At 40.8% G+C, this 26,391-nt stretch overlaps 1 protein-coding gene across 8 annotated transcripts in view; it reads right to left on the bottom strand.

The window, feature by feature from the left end:
- The window catches only part of pard3ab (par-3 family cell polarity regulator alpha, b), a 206,308-nt gene that overhangs the window by 59,866 nt on the left and 120,051 nt on the right, over positions 1-26,391 (bottom strand). For 5 of the 8 annotated variants that reach the window (XM_018672690.2, XM_018672692.2, XM_018672693.2 and 2 more), the window contains 7 exons: positions 25,789-25,959; positions 21,670-21,820; positions 15,393-15,579; positions 13,641-13,792; positions 12,330-12,374; positions 5,956-6,186; positions 4,747-4,990 (listed from right to left, as the gene is read on the bottom strand). In XM_018672690.2, the coding sequence (XP_018528206.1) occupies positions 4,747-4,990; positions 5,956-6,186; positions 12,330-12,374; positions 13,641-13,792; positions 15,393-15,579; positions 21,670-21,820; positions 25,789-25,959 (1,181 nt within the window). The remainder of the gene's footprint in view (positions 1-4,746; positions 4,991-5,955; positions 6,187-12,329; positions 12,375-13,640; positions 13,793-15,392; positions 15,580-21,669; positions 21,821-25,788; positions 25,960-26,391) is intronic. The other 3 variants (XM_018672691.2, XM_018672700.2, XM_051069799.1) reach the window with 2 other exon arrangements.

Raw genomic sequence — 26,391 nt, 5'->3', positions numbered from 1 at the left:
GGAATGAGGAGGAGAAACTGCAGTAGGGGAGGGGGGAAACACAGAGACTAAGGTCCATTACCTGATTAATTTAACTGCGCCCGTCTGAAAGAGTGACGGCTTGCTGTTAATGCTAAGAGCAGGAGCGATCTATCATGGCGAGAGACGGTTGACACTTTCTCTCTCCACACCACTAACTTTCATTAACAGCCCCTTAAAAAACAGCCTAAGTCTCCTTGTCACACAAACACACACACACACACACACACACACACACACACACACACACACACACACACACACACACACACACACACACACACCAAGATTTATGACTGAATGGGAAAACTTTGAAGAGGAGAAAGAGTATTAACCATGACACCAGGGCATTTAATAATCTTATATTCCAGGCACAGTTAGGCCTGCCATGTTGTGTGAGCCCGGTGCCATTGATAAAGAGGCTTTGACGGGTTTCTGTGGTTTGAAAACACAACTTCAAAATGTCAAGGATTCAGCTAATTCAATTCAGCAGACCACCTGTGTGTCACTGCTAAACCATTTAACAGAACAAAAAGTAAAAACGACTCTGGCGGTGTTGTGGGCAGTTTTGGGCAGCACCGCTGAAATGTCAGTAAAGCTGAGATGTGAGTACATCACGTAGTGATGAAGTTAAGATGACTGCCCCTAAAATATGATCACAGTATGATGCCATTCATGAAAATGTCAAGGATGCCAGCGATGAATGCAGAAAGACCGCCATTTGAAAAATATGACACCTAGTATCACAAAATTATTACTTGGAGTAAGTTATTGAATTTATTTGCCATCTTGCCATGAAATGTTACTGAATGAAACTATTTCAAAAGGTACACCACTCCAGGAGTCCACAATTCCTGATCAATAAACAGTATATTATTGGTTTAATTCGAAAGCTGTCAACAGTTTTCCACTGTAAAATCAGAAATACAACAAAAACCAAGCAGAGAGGATATTTCATTTTCAAAAGAGTGCAAAACATTTGATTATAATGTTACTGGGGCAGAGACACACCAACAGCATGCTGAAAAAATCATGTGCTAAATCGCACATAGAAACAGTAGCATGTCTCCATGCTAACTGCTCATATCTTAACATGCTATCAACAAGCTAACAACATTAACAATCAGCTAAAGGTACAGCTAAGGCAAAGTACACTACACCAGCTAAGACTGATAAAAGTTCTTACAGTGAAGAGCTGAGCTAGAAAAGCTGGAAATGTCCCAAAATGTCACAATGTCAGTCAAACCATACACAGCACTTTGAGCTAGGTAACAGCACCAGCTTTTCTGAGGCCAAGCTTCAGATTTTTGTCCCACTAGTGGTAACACACTCGCCAGTCATCTCTCCATTTTTCATCCATGCAACTTTTTTTTCTTATTTTTCTGTGTAATGAGCATCACAGCCTCATAGGGTCACTAGCCATGTCTTAATTTATAGCCACAGCCTTCGCTACAGACATGCAAGCAGTAAAACTGACACAGGATTATCAGCAGTTTACATCTGTAAATGGCAAGGATTCAGTTTGCTGTTTACCAAATGTAAATGGACCGTGACTTTTTTTCCTTGCAGACCATGAATTTTTATCTTGCAGAGGTCAAGTAAACAGAGCATGATGCACAAATGTCCCTCAATCCACAACAAATCTCTCCTCAAAAAATGTCAGACTCTTAAAAAAAAAAAAAAAAAAAAAAAACTGCAGACGGTGAGAACGGTCAAAAACAGGACTCACAGTACTTCTTCTGCAACACATCATGAAGCTTGTCACAGCGTGAGCCTTTCTAAGTTCAGGCTTGTTCACTTGTTCATGACGGCACTCACACACACACACACACACACACACACACACACACACGCACTAAAACCACTGCAAAATTAGTGCAGCCCTCGAATTTCTGGGCAGCGACCATCTTTGCCGATGCCAAGCTAACAGACTGGGTGTTGCTTCTGAGTCCAAGTGATGATCAGAGAGTGAGTGAGTGAGAGTGAGAGTGAGAATGAGAGTGAGAGAGAGAGAGATGGCTACAGAGTTGGCAGGCTGTTTGGTTGGCAGGGGTTGATGGTAATGAGGCTTTGATTGGGACTGAGTGTGAGGCCTTCGAGACATGAGAGGGTCAGGCAGTGGCAGCTCTGTTGATCACACACACACACACACACTCTTCTGACTTCTACAGGCCTCCTGCTGCTGATCCATCCCTCCTACATGCAAACACACATCAAAGTACAAGCCCCCTGACACTCCCTGCACCAAAAGCCTTCACTCACTCATTCTCACACACACACACACACACACAAACACATGACACTCATCGGGAGCTCTTGACATGCTGTAGAGCCACTCAGGGGAACTAACTTGCTCACATCACATTTGGTTGTGTGACAGGGCTCCACTTCTATACACTTTTAAAAAACAGTAACGTCGTTCTCGACACATCCACCCTCTCTCGTTTGGGGCCAACACACACTTTCACATGCTTTTTCATCGTGACATGTTGACACCGACACAAGCGAAAACTGCAAAAAAATTTTTTTTTTCCTTTTTAGCATATTACACATTTGTCACTAAGTGCTCGCTACTGTGCTGTTTGCTAAACTGTATCTCACGCATATCACCTGTCAATCAAACAAGGTGGGTTTTACTGGCATGTGTTTTCCTTTTCTGTCAATGCTGTTTTGAGCATCTGAATGTGGTGCTTTCTTCCTTTTTCTATGTAATATAAATGTAAATAATACATCAATAAGAAATATTTTTTTTAAATACAGAGAATATGATTTACATGTAGACAGTGCAGGTTGCATGTACAGAGATAATCTTTTTCAAGGTCTATTGGTAATAATGTTTTCTGGAATTTTTACTCATGACTAGAAAATCTTTGATGGGAAATATGCACGTTTGCATTTCCAATATGAATGTACAATTAACCTACAATCAGTTTCCTTAAAGGTTAAATGGCTTAATTAATTCCAATAAACTCCCATCTAAAAAAATCTAAAGAGAAAAATAACCTTGTGTATTTCATCTTAATAAATACTGGATGAATCAGTCAGCTAAACAGGAGTAAGTTAACTTCCTCCACTTTGTCCTTGTCAGGAATATAATATTTGGTTGAAATGCTAATTGTATCACTTCTGTGTGTCAGATGAATCTACCTGACCTTCATCTGCTCAGAGGAGAAAATGTTGAAGCTTTCATGAGCTAACAGGAATCACTGAATCAATGGGACGTGTCAACACCGAAATAATGTTTTTGTGGATCATTCCTTTAAGTTGAGTACATGATCCAGACTAGACACACAGATGGGCTGAATATATCTCACATCATTATTTTGGAGCACACAGCTGTCTCTGCCAGTAAACACTGGGCGCCGATCAAACAGGCAGTCAGACAGAGTTTTAATGGAGCAGATCTGATGTGGCCAATATTGAGCCAATCAGAGCGCCATAACACTCATGACAATGCACACCAATCGTTATCATCTGGGATGTGAAGAGGGAAACTGGACTTCATCGTGTTTAAGTGTGTGTGTGTATGAGAAATAGGAGGATAAGAGCAGTGTGTATCTGTTGGCAACCACATTATGGGTGTGGGTTTGTGTGTAACCTAGGTGGTCTATGTTGTGTGTGAGTGTGTGTGTGTGGGGGGGCAAGTTGATTTAAAAATATTTCTGCATGTATTTACAGTTTGTGCACTTCAGTGAATCCTCCCATGTCTGTGTGAGTAGAATGCGCATCTCCATGTACGTGTGTGTTCCCTCCTAATTATCCCTGTGTGTGTTTCAGTGTGAACCACGCCTGTGTGTATGAGTTTGCAGAATTTGTCCATGTGCATCCCACTGATTACTTCACTGTGTGTGTGTGTGTGCTCCTCTACAGGTTAGCTGGTGTCATCTGAAGCGAGCCCACCTGTTTGACACAGAGCCACGCTGGCTTCCACCCTGCAGAGCCCCTCAGGGACAAATGGCACATTTTCAGCTCCTGATGACCAAACTAATCGCTCTCATTCACGATCATTTGAGGTGAGATTGTTTATCAAACTGCCATTTCCAATGTCACAAACAAACTTTGAAATCTTCCTCCAGTTAACTTGATTTTTACCTTTCACCACCCACTGCTCCCAGCCCTACCTCGCTCTCTTCTTTCTCTCTCACCATCTCTGTGGATCTCATTACCTTCCTCTCTCAGACAACAGTCATTGTTTCCCCTTCCCTGTCACTGCCACTTTGGCTAATATGATATACAGATATATTACCGGCCAGGCCCAGAGGTTTCCCAACCAATTTGGACACCAGAGGTAATGTTTATGTGTGTAGGAGAGGGAATTTCTGCCAGTTTAGCTGTAAGGGATTTGTCTGACAGGTGAAATGCTGGAGAATTAATAATGGTGAAATAAACCAGAAAGTTGTCTGGTCAAGTTGTGTAGGAGTCTAATTATGCTTTCCTCATACTATTTAGCGTTATGGATGCAGAGCTCAGGTGTGTCATTTGTCTCCTTGACAGAGCAATCACATATCTCTTTGTTATATGTTCTGTATCTGTTGGTGTTCATGTGTTAACAGACATTAAACAAAGAGGAATGTCTTGGAAATTACAATTAAACTGATTTATGCACATTTTTATGAGGGTTGGTCTCGCCCCTCTCTAAACACACATTGTCTAAAGCTCATTTGGTGGATGGCACATTGAGAATCATTTTTCCATGTTAGACTGACTTCCAAAGTTTTATCATTTTACCTGAACATGTCCCCGAGTCCTTTGAGCATTCCCTTCTTGGCTTTTCCCTTGTCTTTCTCCTTCCCTCCCTCCTGCTTCTTCTTCTGCTCCTTCCCTCCCTTGTCTTTGTCCTTCTTCTTCTCCTCTTTGGTTCGGTTGGTGCCGTTGACCAGGGGTTTCTCTGTGCCCGACAGTGGGGTCTGGTCGGCCACCGTGGACACAGAGTCTCTCCCTGATCGTGAACTCTCCTCTGTGTCCTCCTCCACTGGAGCGAGAGAAAGACATACAGTAAAGGCAAAGAGGAACAGAGAAAGAAACATGGGGGAATGAGAGTGGAGAATATGTTCTATTTAACCAATGAACAGGTCATTTTAAGAAGTATAACACATATGAAAATCAATAAGCCTAATAAATGAAAATCTATAAGTCTCCTAAATGTGCAATTATGTCTCCTAAGTGCCAAAATGAGCCTAATATAATTTGATTGCATATTACAAGTGAGTGAAGAGCTCTGCTCCACAATGAGATGGATATCAACAGGGATCTTCAGACACCCACTCTTATAAAATGATGAAAAGCAAAACATTAATTACTATTTAATGGAGCTATGACATGTTGCTCTAAAAAGAGATTCACTTCAGGTAGAAAACACCTAAATATTTGGGCTCTAAAATAGATGTAAAGGACTGTGTACTCAAAATACATCTTGTTGTGGTATGATTAAAAGATCGCTGTCTTATTCTGGTATACCACACTTTACCCATTTCTCCTGATCTGTCCTCTTTAAGGTGCCTCATATTGATATCTAATAGCTGGTTACATCCTCAATCAGCGATATGCCATTGCCACAAGCAGTGATACAATCAAATGCTAGATGTTGAGCATTAGTCAGAAAGCTGTCACTCCCATGCATCAGTATGGAAGCCACTTCAGGGGTTTAATGGCTGACATGTTCTCAGTTTCAGAACTAATCATTGTCAGGAATTATCACCGCTGTGTTAGTGTGATTTAGTGTAAGTCTAGTAACGCACAATGCAAAGTCATCAGTCATTTCACATTTCAGACATGTTCCAGGAATTAGACAGTGACTGAAGTTGAAGTGCCTTGCTGAAGGACACTGTCAGGACTCCCAGCTGCTGATAGTTGTGACACCTGAGCCGTGGTGGGATCAAACCTGTGGTTTTTCAGGAAGAGGATAGTCTTGTTAAACACCAGGTGAATGTGTCTTACATGTCTCCATGCCCTCATCATCCTCCTCTGTGGCAGCCGGACGGTCGTAGGACTTGTCGATGGCTGCCCGGAAGCTCTCGTTGCAGCCACGCCCCCTAATGATACGGGGGCGAGGCCTGTGGAAGGGGAGGTCCCCATTAAGGGTTACCTCGGCAACGGCTGTCTGGAGGCTCTCAAGAGAGCTGGACTTCTTTAAGCCTAGTGATGGTCCCACATCCTTTGTGGAGGAACCTGATGGGAGGATACAGAGGTGAATGAACAAACAATTTTGACCGAACCTACTCAGTCTACGACGGCTGCCGTGTCAAAGTCCCACTCAAAACCCTATCTGTCGTATCCAATGACAAACTCCAGTCCATTTCTATTCTACACCAACCGACTGACACCACTATGTGTACCGCTGTGGTCAAGTTTCTTTTTTTAGTACAAAAAACAGAGCAAAAATATACAATCTAGATTCACAGCCATTCCATCTTTAGTACAACAATAAATAACAAAATCTGTCCAGAAGCAACATGTACACATTGACCTTGGATGTGATTACAGTTGTGTTAAAATGGTCTCAAGGATAAAGGATGATGTGGTGCAAAAGACACATTACCATGGGAGTTATGTTACACGATGACTTAAGAGGATGATTTAAGAGAATGGACTGAGAGGATGAGAGACTTTTTTCAGCACAAAAACTGACTAAGCAATGTGACACATATTTCACAACAAGCCACTTCCTGCCGATTCCAAACAAGCCAAGTATGACCTCAGAGTCTTCCCAGTATGTCCACTTTGATTTTCTGTAGCTGCAGTACTGTTGAGTAATTTTACTATTTTTTGTGCTGGATTCTGGGATTTGCTCCAGCCAACCTCACTGTGACCCTCAAGGTGAACATCAACTGCAAATGTCATTAGCCCAGTGCACTAAGTGTGATGGCAACAGCACAACAAGAGAAGCCAGAAATAAACCGTATCACTCTCAGGCCGCATTCTCCTGCTTTCTGTCTGTTCCCTGTTCTTGGGTTTTGACCTACTCTGTTCTCCAGAAATTTTAAATGTCATAACACTGTTTAAGAGGCACTGTTTCTCCTCCTTCACACAGAATGATGCAGAACAGGAGGATGAAAAGAAATGTATTCAAAAAGACATATTCATACATATGGGCCTGTCAAAAACAGACCAGATACATAAAGATAACGCAGCCAGTGAACAGGGAAACCATTTCATACAGCAGCTATGTATCTGTGACCACACACACACTTCAATGAACTGCTGCCCTCAACACATATGTAAAGAAAATTCTTATTAATGGCCCCATTGGTGCTATGGTGGAGCATCTCTGCTCAGTGCATCAAAGAGAAACGTGGTGTGCTGGAGACTGCCTGCCTCAGAGGATAATAAGAAACTCTGACAGTAACACACCGTATTTAAACCTGGATACTGTTTGTCTCACTAAGAGAGAAGCTGATCGATTGTGTGTATTTGTGTGTGAGTTTGTGTGACATTGCTCCTGACTGACTACAAATTTCATTACAAGATGTGGCTCAGAATGAAAATAACCATCAGCAAAATAGGAGAAACATGACAGTTTAATTAAACTAAGGCTATTTGTAAAGTGGTGCGGGCATAATTTTTGTTCCCATATGGCATGTTTCACGGGCTGTGAACGTGCGCGGTGGATAATAAATGTAGGAAGAAGGTGAAGAGGTAGGGAGGTAAATGGAAGAGTCCTAATCTGGTGTCACTTCATAGCTACTGTAACAGGAGGCCAGAGGATACACAAGGCCCCGACAGGCATGTGATGTCAGGAGAGAGGAGAGTGGATGAAAGAGAGGAAAAGGGGAAAGGAAGGATTGAGGGAAGAGAACAAATCAGCACAGAGTTTGCAGAGGAAAGGAGGGTGAGTAAGGAAGACAAAGGAGATAAAGAAGTATTGATTTGCATCTGAAAATAGTCCCCAGCAAACGTTAGCTAAAATGAGTTAAAAACATAAATAACTAAAAAGTAAAACTGCATATTTGTGACCCATTTTTAAGGATTTATTTCAGTAGGACCCACTGGGCTTGGGGCCCTGTTTTAGTCACATTATGTCTACTGTACTGACTGGTTTTGGTTTTTGTGATTTCAATTATTATTCTAAGCATGATGTACTTTCCTGCCAAAGCGTAGAATACTGTCAAACAGCAAATCTGGAAAAGGGTTTTTTGCAAAGCCTCTTGTTTACAGTGAGACTGACCAAAGAAGGAATAAAGACACAAAAAAAAACCAAAAATTGAAAACTGAATACATGCAGAGTGAACAAGCAAGCGGGTAGGCTGCCTCCCATTCATTCTCATCAGCCTGTCCTGTCCCCTTAACGTCTCACTGAGAGTCGGGCTGATAGGCTTTTCACGCTGCACACCCACTTTATTTACAGGCTTTGCCCAGCGCCATTCACTGCAGTCACACTTCAGTGGCCGTCTTAAAAAAAAAAGAGGATAATTTACACTGTGTTGGAGATCTGACAAATGGCATTTAGTCACAAACATGAAAAACTTTTTTTTTTGCTTTTTAAAAGACCTGATTTTCAAATAACCTGGGGATGAAGTTTCTTGCAAAATGTTGTTGTGTTCAGTCAGGCCTACTGGGCCACAGAGAGTGTGGAAGAAAATAAAACGCAGCACTGAGCCCATTTTTTTGCCTTTCTTTTTCACCGCACAGAATCAGTGCAATGTGTCTGACAGAAATTTTAATAACAAGCTAAATGGATTATTTAAAACCTGGCAACCAGTCAGTCAGTTCTGAATAATCTGTGTGGTTGTGTTTGGACAGAGTGACACTCATATTCATCTGCAGATGAACATTATCCTACAAACTTTGACAGCCTTACAATAACAAATACAGAGCAACCATGAGCAGCTGGAACGAGGAGAGGTCAGATTGGTGTTGACACCAGACACAGCTGGAACTGGCAACAGCAGGGTTATTGATTCAGCCTGCATAAAGGAAATCACATAGAATTTGACTCCACTGCCTCTGTCATCGCTATACACTTCACTGTGTAATATAAAAGGACATTAACTGAGGCTGGTTGCTCCAAAATTGTGTGTCTGAAAAAGTGACACAAACACCATAAACAGGGTGACACAACAATATAGCGTCTTTCAAATCTTAGCACTTTTCCAGTTACATGGATTTTATTGAATTACCATACTGGACCCAGGCTGTGTCAGTTTAATGGTAACCGCAAGTTGAAATCCACATGGCACCTGAACGCTAACTCAATTTACCAGCACTTCTTTTTCTGAATCCAGTTTATGAAACATTTCATCTTTGGTTTTGGTAAAAATTTCATTTGGTCAGTGTTAGGATGATTCCTGATTGGATGTCACAATCATTTGTCATAACATCACTGCTTGACAGTTTAAGTGCCACTCCCCTCCTACTGAGCAGCACCAATCCACAACATGATAACACTGAATCCTGTTTCAGTTCCACTATTTATTATTTTCTACTTCCCAAACTGAACACGAATGGGTTCATTGTCTGGACTGTAAAAAGATCACTCCCTGGACAGTTTCTCTCAGGGATTTATGATGTGTCCAAAGAGGTCTACAAAATCTGAATGAAGTTCTGGACACAGCCAACAGTCCAGTATTGTCCTCCATCACTGAAGTCCAACATGTGGCGGCGTCCTGTGTCAATACGACTCTCAGCCAATCACTGCTCAAGAGACAGAGGCTACTATATCCCATCTCTCAGAGCTGTCACAGTCTTCGGTTTCAGCAGGATGGCTGTGTTTTGGCTTTGGTAAATGGACCATGGATCATTTATACTTAGTGGAAAGGACATTTTTTTTTTTGAGAAAGGTAGTAAAGTGACACCAGGGGCCCACAAAGTGAAAATAAACCATGGACACTTAAAAAAAACAGGGTGAAATCTATTAGCCAAAAACACTGGAGGGGTATTAAATTACAGCCTTTAGAAAAACCTGTATCATAGATACCTATTAGCAGCCATATTAACTCTCACCCAATGCTGTAAGAGTTAGTTAATTAAGCTATAAGTTGACTGACAGAAAATTAATCAACAACTTTGCTACCTGATGAATTGTTTTAAGTAATTTATTTGTAGGCGCTAGCTTCTCCAGTGTGAGGTTTTGCAGAATCTGTCTTTCACTCTCCTTCATCATTTTACAATAAATCCCTCTGAGTTGTTTAGCTGATGTTTACACATAATCAGCATTTTCAGGACACAAAACACTCTGGGCTCTGGGAGTCTGGGTTGGCATTTATCCTTATCAGTAGAAGAGCTGCTCTCCACATTTTCTTTATTTGTGCTGTGAAGTAGTCGAAATGTCATTGCCCCTTGAAAAGTTGAGTTCTGAACAACTGTCCTCACCAGAAAAACAACAGCACCGGTCTGTTTTTCCAAAGCTTAAAGCTGGGACACATGTTCAGTCAAGTGTCTGACTTTAGCATGACAATCTGTCTCAACCATAATGTGGATCTTTCCTTAGCTTTAACCAGGTAGTTTTCACTGTCCAAACTCAACCAAACCTTAAAAACACTCATATAGAGAATGTTTGTGATGGTTTTAGCAGCACTGACAAAAAATACATTTCATCATTTTAGGTATATGAGGATGATAAGATGCAATGACATGCTAAACTGTTAACTTTTTCATCGTTGTTAGCAGATTATGTAATAGTACAGTTGACTCATCTGCTGCTGCCATTTGGCAAAGATACATCTTATAAAATATGCAACAAACTCATGCCTGCCGACTCATACGCTGTCACAACATGACAGAAAGTTGGAAACTATCTGCTCTACATCTCATGGTTTCCCACACACGGTTAAAAGGTTTCGACAAAAGTACTTAAGTATCTGATCCAAGTATCCATGTCTGCTTTTCAACAACAAGGCGTTCGATCCTCCTTTCACACTTTCTCTGTGCTTCTCCATCTTCACATTTAATTACTGAGTGAGGGTTCACAGCCATACATACAAGTTACTATAAACTGCCCCAAGAGAGCTTCCCTCTGACGCTCTAATCTCTCATCTCTCGCTTTCTCCTTCTCTACATGTCTTCCTTCAGCGGGATCCGTCCTTTTGTCCAGGCCGCTGATTTCTGAGGCAGGCTTTCTATTCAGTCGAGGCGACAGTGAAAATATACAAGACTTGACAATGACGGATGACTCGCTGTCAGCCCGCTGCCTTAACCAAGGACAGAGTGCTTTCTCTACTCTCCCTCTCTTTGCACACAAATACACACACACACACTCCTGACACACGCACAAAACAATTAGTGCTACAGCCGCATCTGAGGCAAAAGGGAGAAAATCAAATCTGTAGTCACCCAACTGCTTTCACAACCATGTTCAGCAGCGACCTCAAACTGTGGCAAGGACTGCGAGTCTTCACTCTGCAGACTGACAAATTTGTCTTGTCAAGACTGAGCAAAACACCAAACACAGGGAACACAGATTCATAAAGAATAGAGCAGTGGATAAACCCCCTGAAACATAATCTGCAAGTTAGCCACTGAATTCATATTTGTAGATCAATATGTGCAATTTAATGCCTGTCATTGTTCCTGTACAATTTGTGTCATGTCCTGCACCAGTTATGAATCGATCCTTTCTACAAAGCCACAGAAGGTTCAGGTTCATTTATAGTTCGTGGCACAAAAAATCTGAATCTCTCACCTCTGCAGTTGAAAATGCTTCTCAAAAGGTTTTATTATGTTTAGTCAAATAAATAAATAACAGGCCTGTTCATATGTTATTATGCAAGGAGTAAATGAAGAAAACATGGACAGTAAAGATAGATCTGAGATGATATGTGGGACATTGGCCAGGGGGGCATAAGTTGGTTTTGACAAAGTGAACCCACTGACTATGTTTTCCAGGCTGAAAATGTAAATCTTAGATAATATTTCCAAAAATGCCAATCTCCTCCATGTTTACAGAACCTGCTGCCTTGGTGAATCCGTTATAATTTTTACAGCTTACTTATTCACTCAGTGCAACAACAGAGCCTTTAAGCAGCTCTAAGAAAAAGTTTGAGTCTGTTGTAGCACTGATTGAATTTGTGCTATGAAAATGTACATTATCCTGAATTAAGCCCTGTGAGCTATGGGAAATTATTTGAATATTGGCTTTTATTTGATATTTTTATATGCAATGCATTTAGACTGTAAAATATCACATTGTATGACATCACAACAGTAATTTACATTTTGAATTAGTCAGATCTCATAAGGATTTTCAATTGGACGTATAAATCATTTACCACTGATACCCCTCAGTGCCATTCCAAATGCGCTTTGAGAACCAAAAGTGATAGTGATGGTGGCGAAGTAAAGTTTTCCTTTCTACCTTTCAGTGCACCGGTCCTTACCTGTGTTGATCTCGGGACGAGGGGTGAGGTTAATCTCGTCAGCTACTGTTAAAGGAAGGGGGAGGAAGAAGGGGAGGGATACAAATATTTGGGGTTCAGTTAGTGCTCATGACATTCCACATGCAACATCCAGGTAGTGCTGCAAACATCACAAATGGATTCATCTCAATTAGGATCGGACACCATGCGAGACAAGGAGGGGGGGGAGGGGGATAAGGGAAATGAAAAGAGGGTTTGAGGATAGCAATCAGACTTGTTGTGATATCAACACGGCACAGAGCAGCAATCTGGTCAGGAAGATTAGATATGATTATAGAGAGTGCGAGCAGAGAGACTGTTGCAGCCAAAGCAATCAGCGACTGTTCGAAGCCATTTCAAGGTGAATCAACATAATGAAGTTCTTGACTTTGGCTTGAGATGCAGAGTCTGTTTTCATACAAAGAGGAAAGGGGTTGGAATACATTTAAATATGAGGCACATCTTTAAACGCAGGGGCGTGCAGGGGCATGTACTCGAGGTCACAGGAAATCTGATTCTTCAAACTAGCTGAGGTGCACTGAGTTTATCAAATGACTCTATACAAACATGTACAGAAGTCTTAAATGCTGAACCTTCTTAGTGCAGTTAACCCAACACAGGTCATATTCTACCTCTGCTGGGGAAAAACGGGACTGTTTTGTGATCCTGGGTTTATCTTAAATATCAAGAATAGACAGAAAATATGTCATAAATGTCACCAAAGGCAGGTGATTCAGCAGCTGAAGGATAAAATTACCAAAAGAATATAATATCTTAACCTCTTAGAGCTGATATGAATATGCCATTGTGTAGAATTAAAAGTAGAAATGGGAGCACTACACCCATCTAAATCTTACTGAGAATAACAGGCTTGAGGTCTTCATGCCTTGTATGCTTTCTCTGGTACTTCACTGCATCAAACCAAATATTTTGGGGTTTTGAGAAAAACATTATTTCCCAGTTGTGATTTTAACTTGCTGTAAATAGTACTAACAAGTCCCTAGTCCCAATGGTAAATCCTGCATTACATGAAAATGGCAACAGATTTCTATAAAGCAAATCCTAAATAAATCATAAGCAGTGGTGTTAAACAACTTTAAAAGGCTTTAATCTAGAATTTTGTTGTGTAACTATTTTTGATGTGTAACTAATGTTAGGTGGAGTCAATCTGGTGAGACTTAGATTCTCTGCTTCTAGACTGGAGGATATAACACCAGACACTTTCATAGTAAATGTATGAAAATGTATATGAATTTGACAGAGTGGAGAAAACTTCTTGGAGGAGTGTTGTACCTAGATCCATGCTCTTAGACTTGCGTGTTTTGATGATCTCAAGCTGAGCAGCGTCTCCGAACTGTTTGGTGCGTTTCTCTGACATGCTCTGCCGTCCGAAACCTTCCCTCTGGAAAGCACCGTCTGGATGATTTTCATCTTGAACCAGGGAGCTGGACGGAGGGATGGGTGAAAGACAGGGATATCAAAAAAGATATTGATGTCACACAGGGAAATTGAAGTGTCACAGCACTAACAGGAAGGACAATAACTGATGAATAGCACAGATAAGTAACCTTTAAAAGAATGAATACAGCATTTCAAACATCTTTTATATAAAATGTGAAATAAATATAAAAAATAAATAATAGAGGTACTACAGTAAGAAGGAAAAAAGAAGTTATTAAAGTGGCATGGAGACAGAGCTGAATGAGAAGCAACAGTGAAAAAGGTTCAAAGAAGTTCAAAGAACCTCTATTCTTTGAAAGCAAGGATGAACAAGAGCAGTGAACAAGAGATAGAAGGAAATCTAAGAAGGAATTACAAGAGTTAAGAAGATAGAAAAAAGGAGAAAAAAGGAGGGTTGTGGCAATGAGAAAGGAGGCAAGACAGAACAAAGGGAGGTAAGAGGACAGCATGGGGGAGAAAAAAATAAAGATAAAAAGGGCAGAACTGAGAAGACAAAGAATGTGAGGCTGAAAGAAATGAGAAAGTGATCATTTCAGAAAGAAGAAAGTAAAGGAGGGTATAAAGGTGACAGAAAGAATGAGAGAGAGTGAGAGAAAAAAAATTAAGTACAAAAAAGATTTAGTCTTGAAGAAAAAGAAAAGTAAGTGTGACACAGACAAGAGCAAGAGATAAGGGAAAAGAGTTCAACAAAAGAAGAACAAAATAATAGAGCAAGATAACAAGATAAATAAAGATAAAAAGAGCAATCAGGGGAAGGAACAAGACGAAAAGATGATGAAATTAAGAAGAGATTGTGAAAAGAGAAAGAAAAAGGAAGGGAGGAGGAGCAAATGACAATCAGGCCCAAACATAAACAGAAAGACACAAAGAGAAACAGAGGGATTGCTCAAGGAGGCGTTGTACAGAAGAATTTCTCAGAGAGCTGGAGCCTTCATGCTCCTCATCACTGACAAGAACACACACACATTCAGCATCATCCCAACACTGTGGCCTAATTTTAAATGCCATGCCTTTTATTTAGCTATTTCAGAAGGACCTTCCTGGCAGACTAAATGATCAATTGACTAGAAACAATCTGAATCAACAAATTATTTGATAGTGGTTCGTTGCAGCCGGGTGCTTTACATGCATTTGTTGATTTGCCTGAGATTGACATGCAAACACACACAGTGAATAACAAGACAGGTTCTCATCAGCACTGTGTCAGAGCAGGCGTCCTTCACATCAGGCTGAGAGACCAGCACAGAAGAGGCCTGACTCAGTGAGTGCTGCTTACAATCAGAGGGCAATCAAGGGAAAGAACACACTTGCGTACACACTACACACACATACCAACAACATCAGAGAAACACAGTGACCTTGTGCAAATGTCAAGGTCATTAAAAAAAGCATTTGTTGTGCATCCACCTGACTGGGCGAAGCCAGGGAAGTTCTGTGTTGAAGGAACAAGTCAAATTAGCTGCCACAGTTCAAAAAGCAATAACAATTTGAAATAAATTCAGCCGAGGTGTTTACATTATGTTTAACAGGTTGAAGGTGAAGGAAACCTGAAGAAAAAAAACACAAGACTTCAGTTTCGCTCACCTGTCGTTTTGACTGGGCAGCTCTTTGGCCCATGGAGGCGTGATGTCAGCGGTGAAGCCCACGTCGTCATGGGAGCTAGACGAAGACTGGTCAGAGAGGTGGGGTGGGAGGAGCGGCGGCCGGTCATCCTCTATGATCACAGTGTCGTTCTGCGGCATGTTGACGGTTGGTGAGAGCTGATAGTTACCTGGAGGAGACAAGATGACTTTTTTATTCTTATAATCTTTTCATTTATTCATGAATTATCAACTGTGTCTGTCATGTTTGCCCCTGCTTCCAGACTTAATGCTAAGCTACACTAAATGTCTTGTTGCTCCAGCTCCATATCTTACACACAGACATGAATGATATACGACAGATCCTCTCTAATAACTCTCGGAAAAGAAGCAAATAAGCATATTTCCAAAAATGACTGAATGTCTGGGTAGATCCTGCTAGCCTGAATCTTGCTAACCTCGCTTGCATCAGCACACATTTTGTTTAATGTTCCCACATGAATCTGATTCATCAAGTCTGTAGTCCCTGTTAGTCATGCGTGTACAACAAAATTACTTTTATAGAGTGATGATTTCTAATATTTCAACTGTATCTAAGAGGATATGATGTACACAGTAAATGGGGATATCAATGATGAATCACTCCACAGCTCTAAAAAAGACCACCATCACTGTCAAATGATGTGTGATGTGTATCTACACATACAGAAATTATGAGTCAGTGACAGAGAACAGTTTTGTCACAAGTTGCACTGATACACCAGTCTGTGTTGCTGCTGATTGAGAACTATGTAAATGTGATTAGAAATAATATTTCCATTTGGAGGACCTGTGATCATTTCTTTCATCTTCAAGGAAAATATTAGAAAAATAATAACAACAACAACAAAACACTTGTAAAAGCTTAGTAAAAGCTGGTCAGTTACTCAGTTCTCTGCACAACACCCTCAGGAATTAACTTATTTGTGATAGCAGGCAACTGCTGCATCAAGGATGAGACTGCAGTAACTGGTTAATGGGCTAACTACAGAAGAACAAGTTTCAAAAATTAAAAAAGAAAAAGAAAAAATACAGGGTAACTTTTTAAACCAGAAAAAACATATTTTGAAGTCTAAAAGCACAGTGAAACTGCTCCTGGCTAATCAGCTTATACCAAGTAGAGTTTGGCAGCAGGCACAATGGTGTTCCTATGTCAAAACACTATGATTAATTCAAGCTGTGACCTCGCAAATAAAGATAAAAAACTTCCCTGTGCTGAGGCAAAAAAAAATAAAATAGTCCCTTTTTCTGCCTCTGAAAAGCGAGGCTTAAAAACCCCCATTGATATGCAGCACATGACTTTGTCTTTAATCTGTATTTTGAAATTGGGAGCGGGGCGGCTCCTCGGCATCAAGAGAAGGGCAGCTTCAATGCTTCATAAAAGCCTTGTGTAGCGAGCTCAGGGAGAAGTTTGTCTTTAGAAAACGTTTGGGCTTTAAAGCCAGAGACCTGGAGGTCTAAGCCAGGCCTACTGTTTGTTCCTCATAACCAAGCACTGAGGGAATCAATGTGCTACTGGGTGCTCCTGCTCCCAGCCAGTGTGGGTGAATGACCTGATGTAAATGGAGTTGAATGGAGGAAAAAAGGGGGGACTGGGTGGTGTGAAAGTGTGAGTGTGTGTGTTATTATGCGTGTGTGTAAAAGCAGTTTAAAAAGTCATTGGTCACTGTTGTTCGTCACTTTAACTCCAGTACTTTTTAACCTTGGCCTTGTGTTTTTGGGTATAAATGATTGATAGAGACAAAAGTGCAGAAATCACAAGAACAGTAGAACATGTACTATTGTAATCCAATGTCCTTAACTCTAAATACATTTCTGATCATAAAAAAGGAGAAAAAGTAATGACATTCATTTATAAAAAGGAACTAATAAAAGATATATACATATGAGTCAGATAGAAGTATCTAAGAATGTGTCTGTATGTTTGTAAATGAGCATTTACCCTCAAACACACACTATACGTGAGTTGGACTACATTGAAAAAAGTGTGTGAGTGCATGCCCTTAACACGGTCTGACCTTCTCCAAGTTAACTACAACTGTTACAGTGGTTTCAGAGTGTGTGTGTTTGTGCTCCTTTCAGTCCCCTCCCGCAGTGTGTGTTTGTTATTCTCTGTGAATTTGGGAGTCTGGGTGAGCACAGCATGGCCACCTCTCTCTCTCTCTCTCTCTCTCTCTCTCTGAGACCACACACACACTTACACAAGTTATATACACACAAACACGTTCACTCACAGAACCACTTAATCCCATTTCCCTAAGCAGTCCAATGCGCGACACTGAGAATCCCATCAATGTCGCAGTTTGAATCACTGCAGTACAATCAACTGGCAGCTACTGAGTAGAAAACCAATGAATCTGTCAACTCACTAGCCTGGTAAAAAGAGAAAAAAAAGCCTCTTTGTTTTAGTGCCAGCACCCAAGGGCAGCCATCCGCCAGCAACAATAGCACTGCCATGTGGACGGAGCACACAGCCAGCATCACCTGAGAATCAAACCAATAAACACACATTATCTTTCCCAGCGGCTGTAATAATTTCTGACTGAGCTACAGTGGAACAATAGGTGGCATTTTATTTGAGATTCTCCGGGACGGGCTATTATAAGACGCTTTTTGTGCAAAACTACTGAATACTTGAGGGCAAAGGGGGTACATGGAATGGCCAGGAGGGAAAAAGGAGGAGGATGTGGGGGGTTCTAGATGAAAATGGAGATAGTAAGAGGTGAGAATAACATGGGGCAGAAGGCACGCAGGAGTTTTTTTTCTCTCTTTTTTTTCCTCTTTTCATTTTGTCTTGTCTCGGTCTATTTGCATAATTAGTAAGGAGGTTATTGCCAGGGGTGCTGGGCCTTGAAAGCTATTGGCCTGAAGGAATAATTAAGTCGCTCTCTTATCCCTGGCATCTTCAGAGTCAGCGAGTGATCTAAGAGTGTGCACGGGCCAAAACACAAGCTGATATGTTCTGAATGGGAATGATGTTGTTTTCTAAGAAAGCCTAATGCATGATTTATGTTTTGTGGCACCCTCCCCTCACGACAAGAGAACAGACTTATTCCAAGCAACTGTGAAAGACCCCACCTCCACCTCCACCACCACACACACATATACAATTTTATTTATTCAACGGAGGTTTGCTGAGCAGGCAGAGCTCTGCTTCGTATTCACACACGTTCACATCTGGGAGCTGCCAAGTGCAGCTACAGTCTCCTACAGTCGGCTTCTGAACAGCAGCAGTGCAGCAGCTGAGAACTGGGCATCTGTTTTTCCAGACCATTCCACAGTACTCAAACCAGTCGTGACACAACTGCTGTTGGTGAAACATCACATTTATGATAATGCACAGAAAAATATTATATGTGGAACCAATAAATTAGCTCACAAGTTTAAAGTTACAAACCATTCCTCTATCACTGGAAACACAGCTTCTGTCCCAGGCATTGGTCAGGCTTTCCAAACTGTATATTAAAGGGTTGGTTCTGCCAAATAATAGTTCCCTTTCAGTTTTTCCCTATAATAACAACTTGTAGTATGTAGGTAGGTGTCTCATTTTTCAACTGGAGAAAACATTTATGAATTAATCATTGGCTGTTAGTATATAAACACATTTTAAAAGTTAACTTAAAGGTGTGTGTTGAAAGCATCACGAAGAGTGTACCAGCTTAAACCCTGAGCCTGCCGGCCTTTATCCTCTGTGCTTAGCTCACAGTGACAAATTAAACAACAGCTCAAATAAAGCTTTAATCCTTCCCCTACCTCCCCAATCTCACTTTGACACAAAACCGCAGAGCGATGTTCTGAAAAAAACATACTGCTTTGATATCTCTAGGTCGAGCCAAGCACATGGAAAAATGAACCGACATATCTAAGTTTTATTACCAACTTGATTTTAACCGATTCAGAGACCGCATGGAGGAGGAAGATCCAAAATATCTGACATAACAAACGGGGGCTAAAATTTCCCCTTAGGTGGTCAGGAAACGGTACACTCCACTGGGCTGATTAAGTGTTTAATAAGCAGGAAAATGGCTCATGTGTCTGTGACAGTTAGCAATTATATAGTGCACATCCCTGCACAGGCCAACCTCTGAGGTTTCTTGCATCTGGAGTCCTGTCCTGTTGAGGTTTGGTGAAATATTAGGAGCAACAGGCTAATCTGGCAGCTCTGACATCTTAATTTCCCTGCTTAGCCCTACCAGTATGAAGTGACACAAAAAACTCTCCTGCAACAAAATCAAAAAGCAGTAGGCACTGGTCTCTGCCATGACGCACACACTGTGTTTTTTTAATCCTCGCCTAGAGGGCGAGGGAAGGATGTTACTAAACACTATGTTAGCACTGAGGTTAAGTTTATCTTTTGTATAATCCTTCCTGTACTTGTTATGGTCTGTGATGATAGCTTGTGATATCCACATTTTGAATAATATTTAATCTTATTAAAGAGGCGATTGAGGGCAGAGGAACAAATACCAATAAGTCTATATTTGATCTATTTACCTTTATTTTCTTCCTTTATTTTCCTCTTTCTTTCTGCATTCCTTCCTTTTATACTTTCCATTTCTCTTCACCTACTTTGCCACACTATCTACATTCCTTCTTTTCAGATTTCTTAGAACGTAAGTCTGATATCGCCCTTTCTACGTAACCATCTTTTTGTTGTATACTAAGTAATAACTGCCATTCTTCTGATGCCTGTAAATACCCCACAATACTGTAATGCTTCAGCATTGTGGGGTATTTACAGCATTATGAGTTACACTGGAACTATTCTGTCCTCTCCACTGGCTTGAAGGATGAAAAAATAATTGCCACTACTATTTGCACTGATTTTAAGGTGTTATTTAGTAATACAGCACTGAGCCATCCCACGGTTCCAGTATATATTTTGAACCTTTTCAGCTCTTATATGCCAGTTTCCAAATTCAAGGCCTTTCATGTTTTTGGCTGTTTCTTTCTTTAGATTTCAGTTTGAAAAAGTAAAAGTGAAGTTTCTAGACTGAACACTCTTTTCCTTTCCATCAGATCTGCAGATCGTGACAGTTTAATTCTCTAGCTTTAGGGTACTGTTGGCACCATATAAAGGATGGTAGCACCATGTCGATTTTCCACAATACATTCAGGGTGAGTTTATGCATTTACTGGCTTTAAACAACACATTGATTTACTCTTAACAGTTCTTAAAGCAGTGGACCTGTAGACGCAGACATCAGCTCGTCTGGTCACGTAATATGACAATGATCTTCTTTGTCACTGTTGAGTAGATACTGTTGTGTCTCCTGTACACTTGCCTTGTGCTTTCACCCCTGACCCTGTGCGCTCATTATAAGCCCTCTTTGTTTGTTAAGCATGGATGAACGCAGCCACTGCGGCAGCATGCTGGAACTTCACCTATTAACACTTCCTCTGTCACTCATAACTCTGTTGGTTTTTTTTTTGTTTACACTAGCAACAGTGTCAATGTCAACCAATTTGCATGAAAGGAAAACAGAGTTCACACTCTCACATTATGTTGCATTGATTAATGAGGTAGAGTTGGTAGCAGCTAATTTAAAAAACAGATTAAAAGTTGGAGGACCATCTCCTCCAACTCTTCCTCTGCTTAATTAATTTACATTTAAGGTACTTAATGGACCTTCTTTTCTGGACTGACTTGAAATAATTCAGCAGAAGAAGAGGTCAAAGTATTTACGTACCCGGATGATTTTGGTATTTTGAGAAACGCAAAGAACAGAAACAACTGCAGAGGACAAAATGTACAAAGATGTTTAGGTCATTTGAGCTTTGTTTAATCTAACAGGCAAACTGAGCAGTTACACCATCTGGCATACAGAAGCCTTTCTTTGACATTAGGCAACTTCACCTCCCGTCCATCAATCATTCAAGTGCTGCACACATGCAATCCTGTACAGATGCGTGCAAAGCTCTTGCACACAGATACAAATATGCTTGCTAATCTCTTGCACTTACTCCAACACACACTTACTTCCAAACCACCAGAGACTCATGAGAATGCAAACTAACACACATCATACATCTACATTTCACTGGCAGGGCATCTGCAGCAACAAACTGTTGACTGGCAATTTTTCCATCTCTGTCTCTCTCTCCCTGACATTTTCCGAGTCATTAAAACCTTGTTCTTGACATTAAAACCTCTTTTTGACAGGAACTGAGACCAGATGACACTGGAGGAGTACAACTGGACGAAAATGAATAAGTTATATCAAAAGATATGCCAGTCTTACCTATTGTGCGTGGCATCATGCCTTGTCGTGGCATCAAGTTGTCATCAAGACCCTCTAGGCCACCATACAAGGAGTGGGAGATTCGGCGCTCGTGGTCGTCCAGAGAGGTGTTCATGGCCTGCTGGGGTCCCAGTGGGCTCCCTGGTGTCTCCTGATAGAAAAGGGAGGAGGGATTAGAATAATGATATTTAAAGGTAAATAAAAAGGTTCCTTCTTTGGCTGTTCACTGTATGGTTTATTTTCTCTGATCATGCTCATAAACTTTTGAGGATAGTGCTAAACCTCCTCTCACCGTTATGGCACAGTCCAAAACAGAAGATATTCAAGATCTATACACGAACATGAGGGAAAAAGAAGAGTCCTTCTAACACTAAATAAAAGTCAGAAAATGGGGCAGAGGGGAACTAGCCATGCTAACATTTGCTAAACGATAATGGATGGACTCAAAGGCTATCCATGCTAATGCTAGCAGTGTGATAAATGAGGATGGATTTCCGATAGGCTGTTAAGCCACAGGCTGTTAGCAAGCTAGCAGTCCCCTGCAGGGGAAGGTTAGCTTGCTAGTACTTTGACATTTCCCTGAGGACCTGTGATGACACTTTCTTGTTTGCTGGACAAATAGACCATTTGCTGGCCCTGTCACCCATAAACACACATCCATGGCCCAAGAAGGTGTGTGTGTGTGTGTGTGTGTGTGTCTTGGCCCTCATTGTTTGTCCATTGGATCGTTGACTGTATTGATTTGCTATGGTTTCTGCATTTATTGCTGGAAGGTGATGACAGCTCTTGCCATAGAGATAACCATCATTGCCGGTATCGCATAACGAGCGATAACACTATCACGCTCTGGTCAATACTGGAGCCAAATTACCCCAATCAATGACTATAACTAGCTAAGCTGGGATTCGATTTTGGCAGAAGGTCTTTGCCCAATGATCCTTTCAGCTCACTAAATGCTTGAGGTGCTGTAATAACCACTGCAGAATGGATTCTGATGTAAACAAACAAGTTCAGTTTACAGGAGAATACATATGTGCACACATTAGGAGGCTGGCAAAAGTGTTAAGTGTAATGAAGTGGACTTCAGATTAGAAAGCAACCACAAATAAGAGTTTCTCTGTGGTAGAAGATGCATAACTTAGATAAATGTATCAATACCACAATGTATCTGAAGTAATATTTAGTAGTAACACAGTATAAAGTATTTTAGTAAAATGCATTTAAGTATCAAAATGGTGATGTTGGTGCATTTACACACAAGCAGCATTTAATTTGAACTTTATATATTGTTGGGTATATCAATCAGTAAAGTAACTATGGCTGAGGTTAAGATCAACAAACCAAAAGACTAATACATGGTATCTAAAAAAATAATATTGCTTTAAAAAATATATATTTTACAGTGTTCAATTATTCTGTTCTACAGGTGAAATAGAAGTCAGGCTATTTACAAATCACAAAACACATGGATATAACAAATCTACTGTGGAAACAAACTAATTTCTAAGGTCACCATATGGTGCTGTGACTGTTGGCATGCAGCTTCTCTTGACTTTAAATGAGATAGTTAATGAATTGGCCAGCTGAGGGGCCGGGGTGAAACGCCTCGGTAATAGTCGAGGGGATTCGCCATACTGAGGGCACATCGACAAATCACACTGCAGCTCATTGCATATTCAGGCTGATAATTGAGCTCTGGGAAGGTCTCGATCCCATCAGGTGCCAATGGTGATGAGGAAGTCAGCTGCTCTGGGTTCGCTGTGTTTCTGTGGGGATACAGGGGGGAACTGGAGCGGTTGGGCTTGTGATTTATGCAAAGGCAAACATTTGAGATTGATTTGAGATTGGCTGTCAGGGGACAAAGACATGGGGAGGAAAGTAAATACAAGATTATTTGAGCCCATATGTCAGTAAATGTCAAAATGAGCCACAGCTTTCTACCTATAGCAATTAGATACTATTTGATTTTACCTAATATTTGATGGACAGCTGGTTATGAGGTATTAACAATCCATAGTGACTCTATAGGGACTTTCTAAATCAGCTCTGAGCCATCTTTGAGTATGAGTGCTTTAAATTGTTGTTTTCCTCCTCTCTAAGTGTCTTGGACACTATTTCTTATAAATAGCCAGACACTTGGACAGCCTCAGGCCATGCCTCCAGCTCTGCATGTGAAGCAGAGATTGACGAGACTCCCAGTGCTCGAATTTTATTCATCCACCATGCTCTGTGTGAAGTCTCACTGCCATGACACGTCCAGAATACACACACATACACACAGAGTATCTGTTTACAAACGAACACACCGAAAGATCCTTGAAAATAAATGCATGCATGCATAAGCTGGATGTACAAAAACACAAACTACACACTCATACACACATATGCACGCAGGGGCAGACACAAAGATGTGTGCATGTACACACACAGAGACACACAAACACAAAACACACCTCCAGGCTTAGCCTCTGCTTTCAATTACCAGACGGACCGAGGGGAAATCAAAACTTTGACACACCAGGTTGGAAAAGGAGAGCAGGGAAGCCAGGCAGTGCCAGAGGCGTACACGTGCACGTCTGCGTGCATGCCTACACACAGACACACAGCAGTGGTGCACACAGACTCAGCCTCAGCTTTCAAGCAGGCGACAGGCCAAGGTGTACAGAGAATGTAAAAACATGACATTGAGGAGAGGAAAAAAGTTGTGTAGCTCAGTTCGCAGCCATGTTTTTTTTTTTTTCTCCTCCAGCTGCCTCAAGGGAGGTGAGTGTGTGTGGGAGGGGTTGGTGAACTACTATGACCTGACTACTTACTTTTATTTCATGAAACAATTCATTGCTGCTCATAAGGGTATTTCCCAGAGGTTTGCTTTGGGTTGTACTGTATATTTATCACAGAGAGGGCCTTATTGAAGTTGTGCCTAACAACTCTACTTCCACACGACTGTCTTTATTTAGAACAGCAGTGTCAGATGAGTTCAATTTCTTTTCAGGAAAACACACAAGGAAACTTTAATTACAACTACTTTGATCATAATAAGGTCAAAAACAACCCAAATCCATGACATTTTAATTGAAGTTATTACATTTAATATGTTGCAGCAGTAGTCACAGGACGGTGGTATCCTGGTTCAAATCCCTGATGACGCAGTTAAAAGAAATCTGGACAGTGACCGTGTATGAAACTCTCCCTTTAGTCAATAACTATTGTTGACATGTCCTCGTGCAGAGTGTTAACCACCACCTCATCCATCCACCACCCCTGCAGCAGCTGTAATGTGCAGCTCTGAAGTGTGAATGTGTGAAACTCAAGTGTGAAGCTGGCTGCTGCAGCAAAAAGTCATATGTGCTCAGTCAGGGTAAATAAAAGAATGAATCATTATGTTTACATGAGCTGCAATGATTCCATACTGACCTTACTCTACATAAAACAATATGTTGATTAAGTGGTTTATATCAGTACTATACCAGCCATTTCAATGTGGACTTTATCTTTATTAGGTGTCTCTGTTTTATTTAATAAGTTTGGTTTTCCAGAACAATTTGACTAAGCTATACAATGGAGTCCATTAGACCAACCAACATGAGCAGTCAGATAATTTTGCAGAACTAAATAAATTTAATGGTCTTAATATTCCTGTTTGTTTATTTTCAGTTCTAAGTGGTCCACATAATTTGGTTATACTCAAGAGTTGCTGAAAACCTGTGTGACCACTTATGCTGCCTGCCCTAATGGACTTCTTTGTAAAATGTATCTAATGATGCTGCTGCACCTGCAGATATCAACAATAAATGCTTTGAGTAAAACATTATCATAATAAAAGACCAGAACTGCAAAAATATTATTCTGCTCATAAACAGCATTATTGGTATATGCATGTTTTTGAAATAGCTCATGTATAATATTGATTTGATAATACAGACTCCAGTTATGACATTAGAAAAACAATCTGTTTAATGGCAGTTTCTTTTTCCAACTTCTGTATTAATTCGACTAATAATGACATATTGCATCCATAGTAATTATATATTCATTGCACAACTATAAACTCAGAGATAAAGAATGAGCCAGCAAAACACCCTAGTATTACTCAAATGCATCTTTCACCTTGTCCCTTACCTCATTTCTTTTGGCCACTCGTCTGGCCACAATGAGCTGGATCATCCCACGTTTGTTTCCTTCCGTAGACATGGACTTGCGGAGCGTCTCCATGGCATCTTGGTTGGTTTTGCCCAGTAGCGACTCCCCATTGACGGCAATCAACTGGTCGTTCACCCGAAGCCGCCCGTCCTGTTGGTGGATAAGACATGACACAGAAATAAAAGTGAATCTTTTCTATTTTTCCAACTACAGTACAGAACATGTTGTGTGATAAAAAAACAAAACAAAAACAGAAGCAGTCATATCTCCGACTTAACAATAAGCTTTATCTAATCCAATAGCCTAATAGTCTCACTCTCAGAGTGTATCCTGTTTCTAGTCATGATCTAATCTCTAACAGAGTATGCTTTTAAGTCCATTATCATATGCTGTCAACACAAGCTTGTTTGTATGAAAAACAATCAAGTTGAAAGACTATTGAAATTGACTGCAGCACTACAGATGGCAACAGAAAATAGTGCACTTTGTGCTCATAGATTTTTATCACAGATGAACCTTTTCTTCCTTGTTGCTGAGAAACAGAAAAGTCATTTTACTTCACTTTCCCTGTTAAGAGGTTAA

The sequence above is a fragment of the Lates calcarifer genome, linkage group LG4 (assembly GCF_001640805.2).
Source record: "Lates calcarifer isolate ASB-BC8 linkage group LG4, TLL_Latcal_v3, whole genome shotgun sequence".
NCBI classification, from domain to species: Eukaryota; Metazoa; Chordata; class Actinopteri; family Centropomidae; genus Lates; species Lates calcarifer.
The sequence above is the reverse complement of the archived record's forward strand: the minus strand, read 5'-3'. Positions and strand labels throughout refer to the sequence as shown.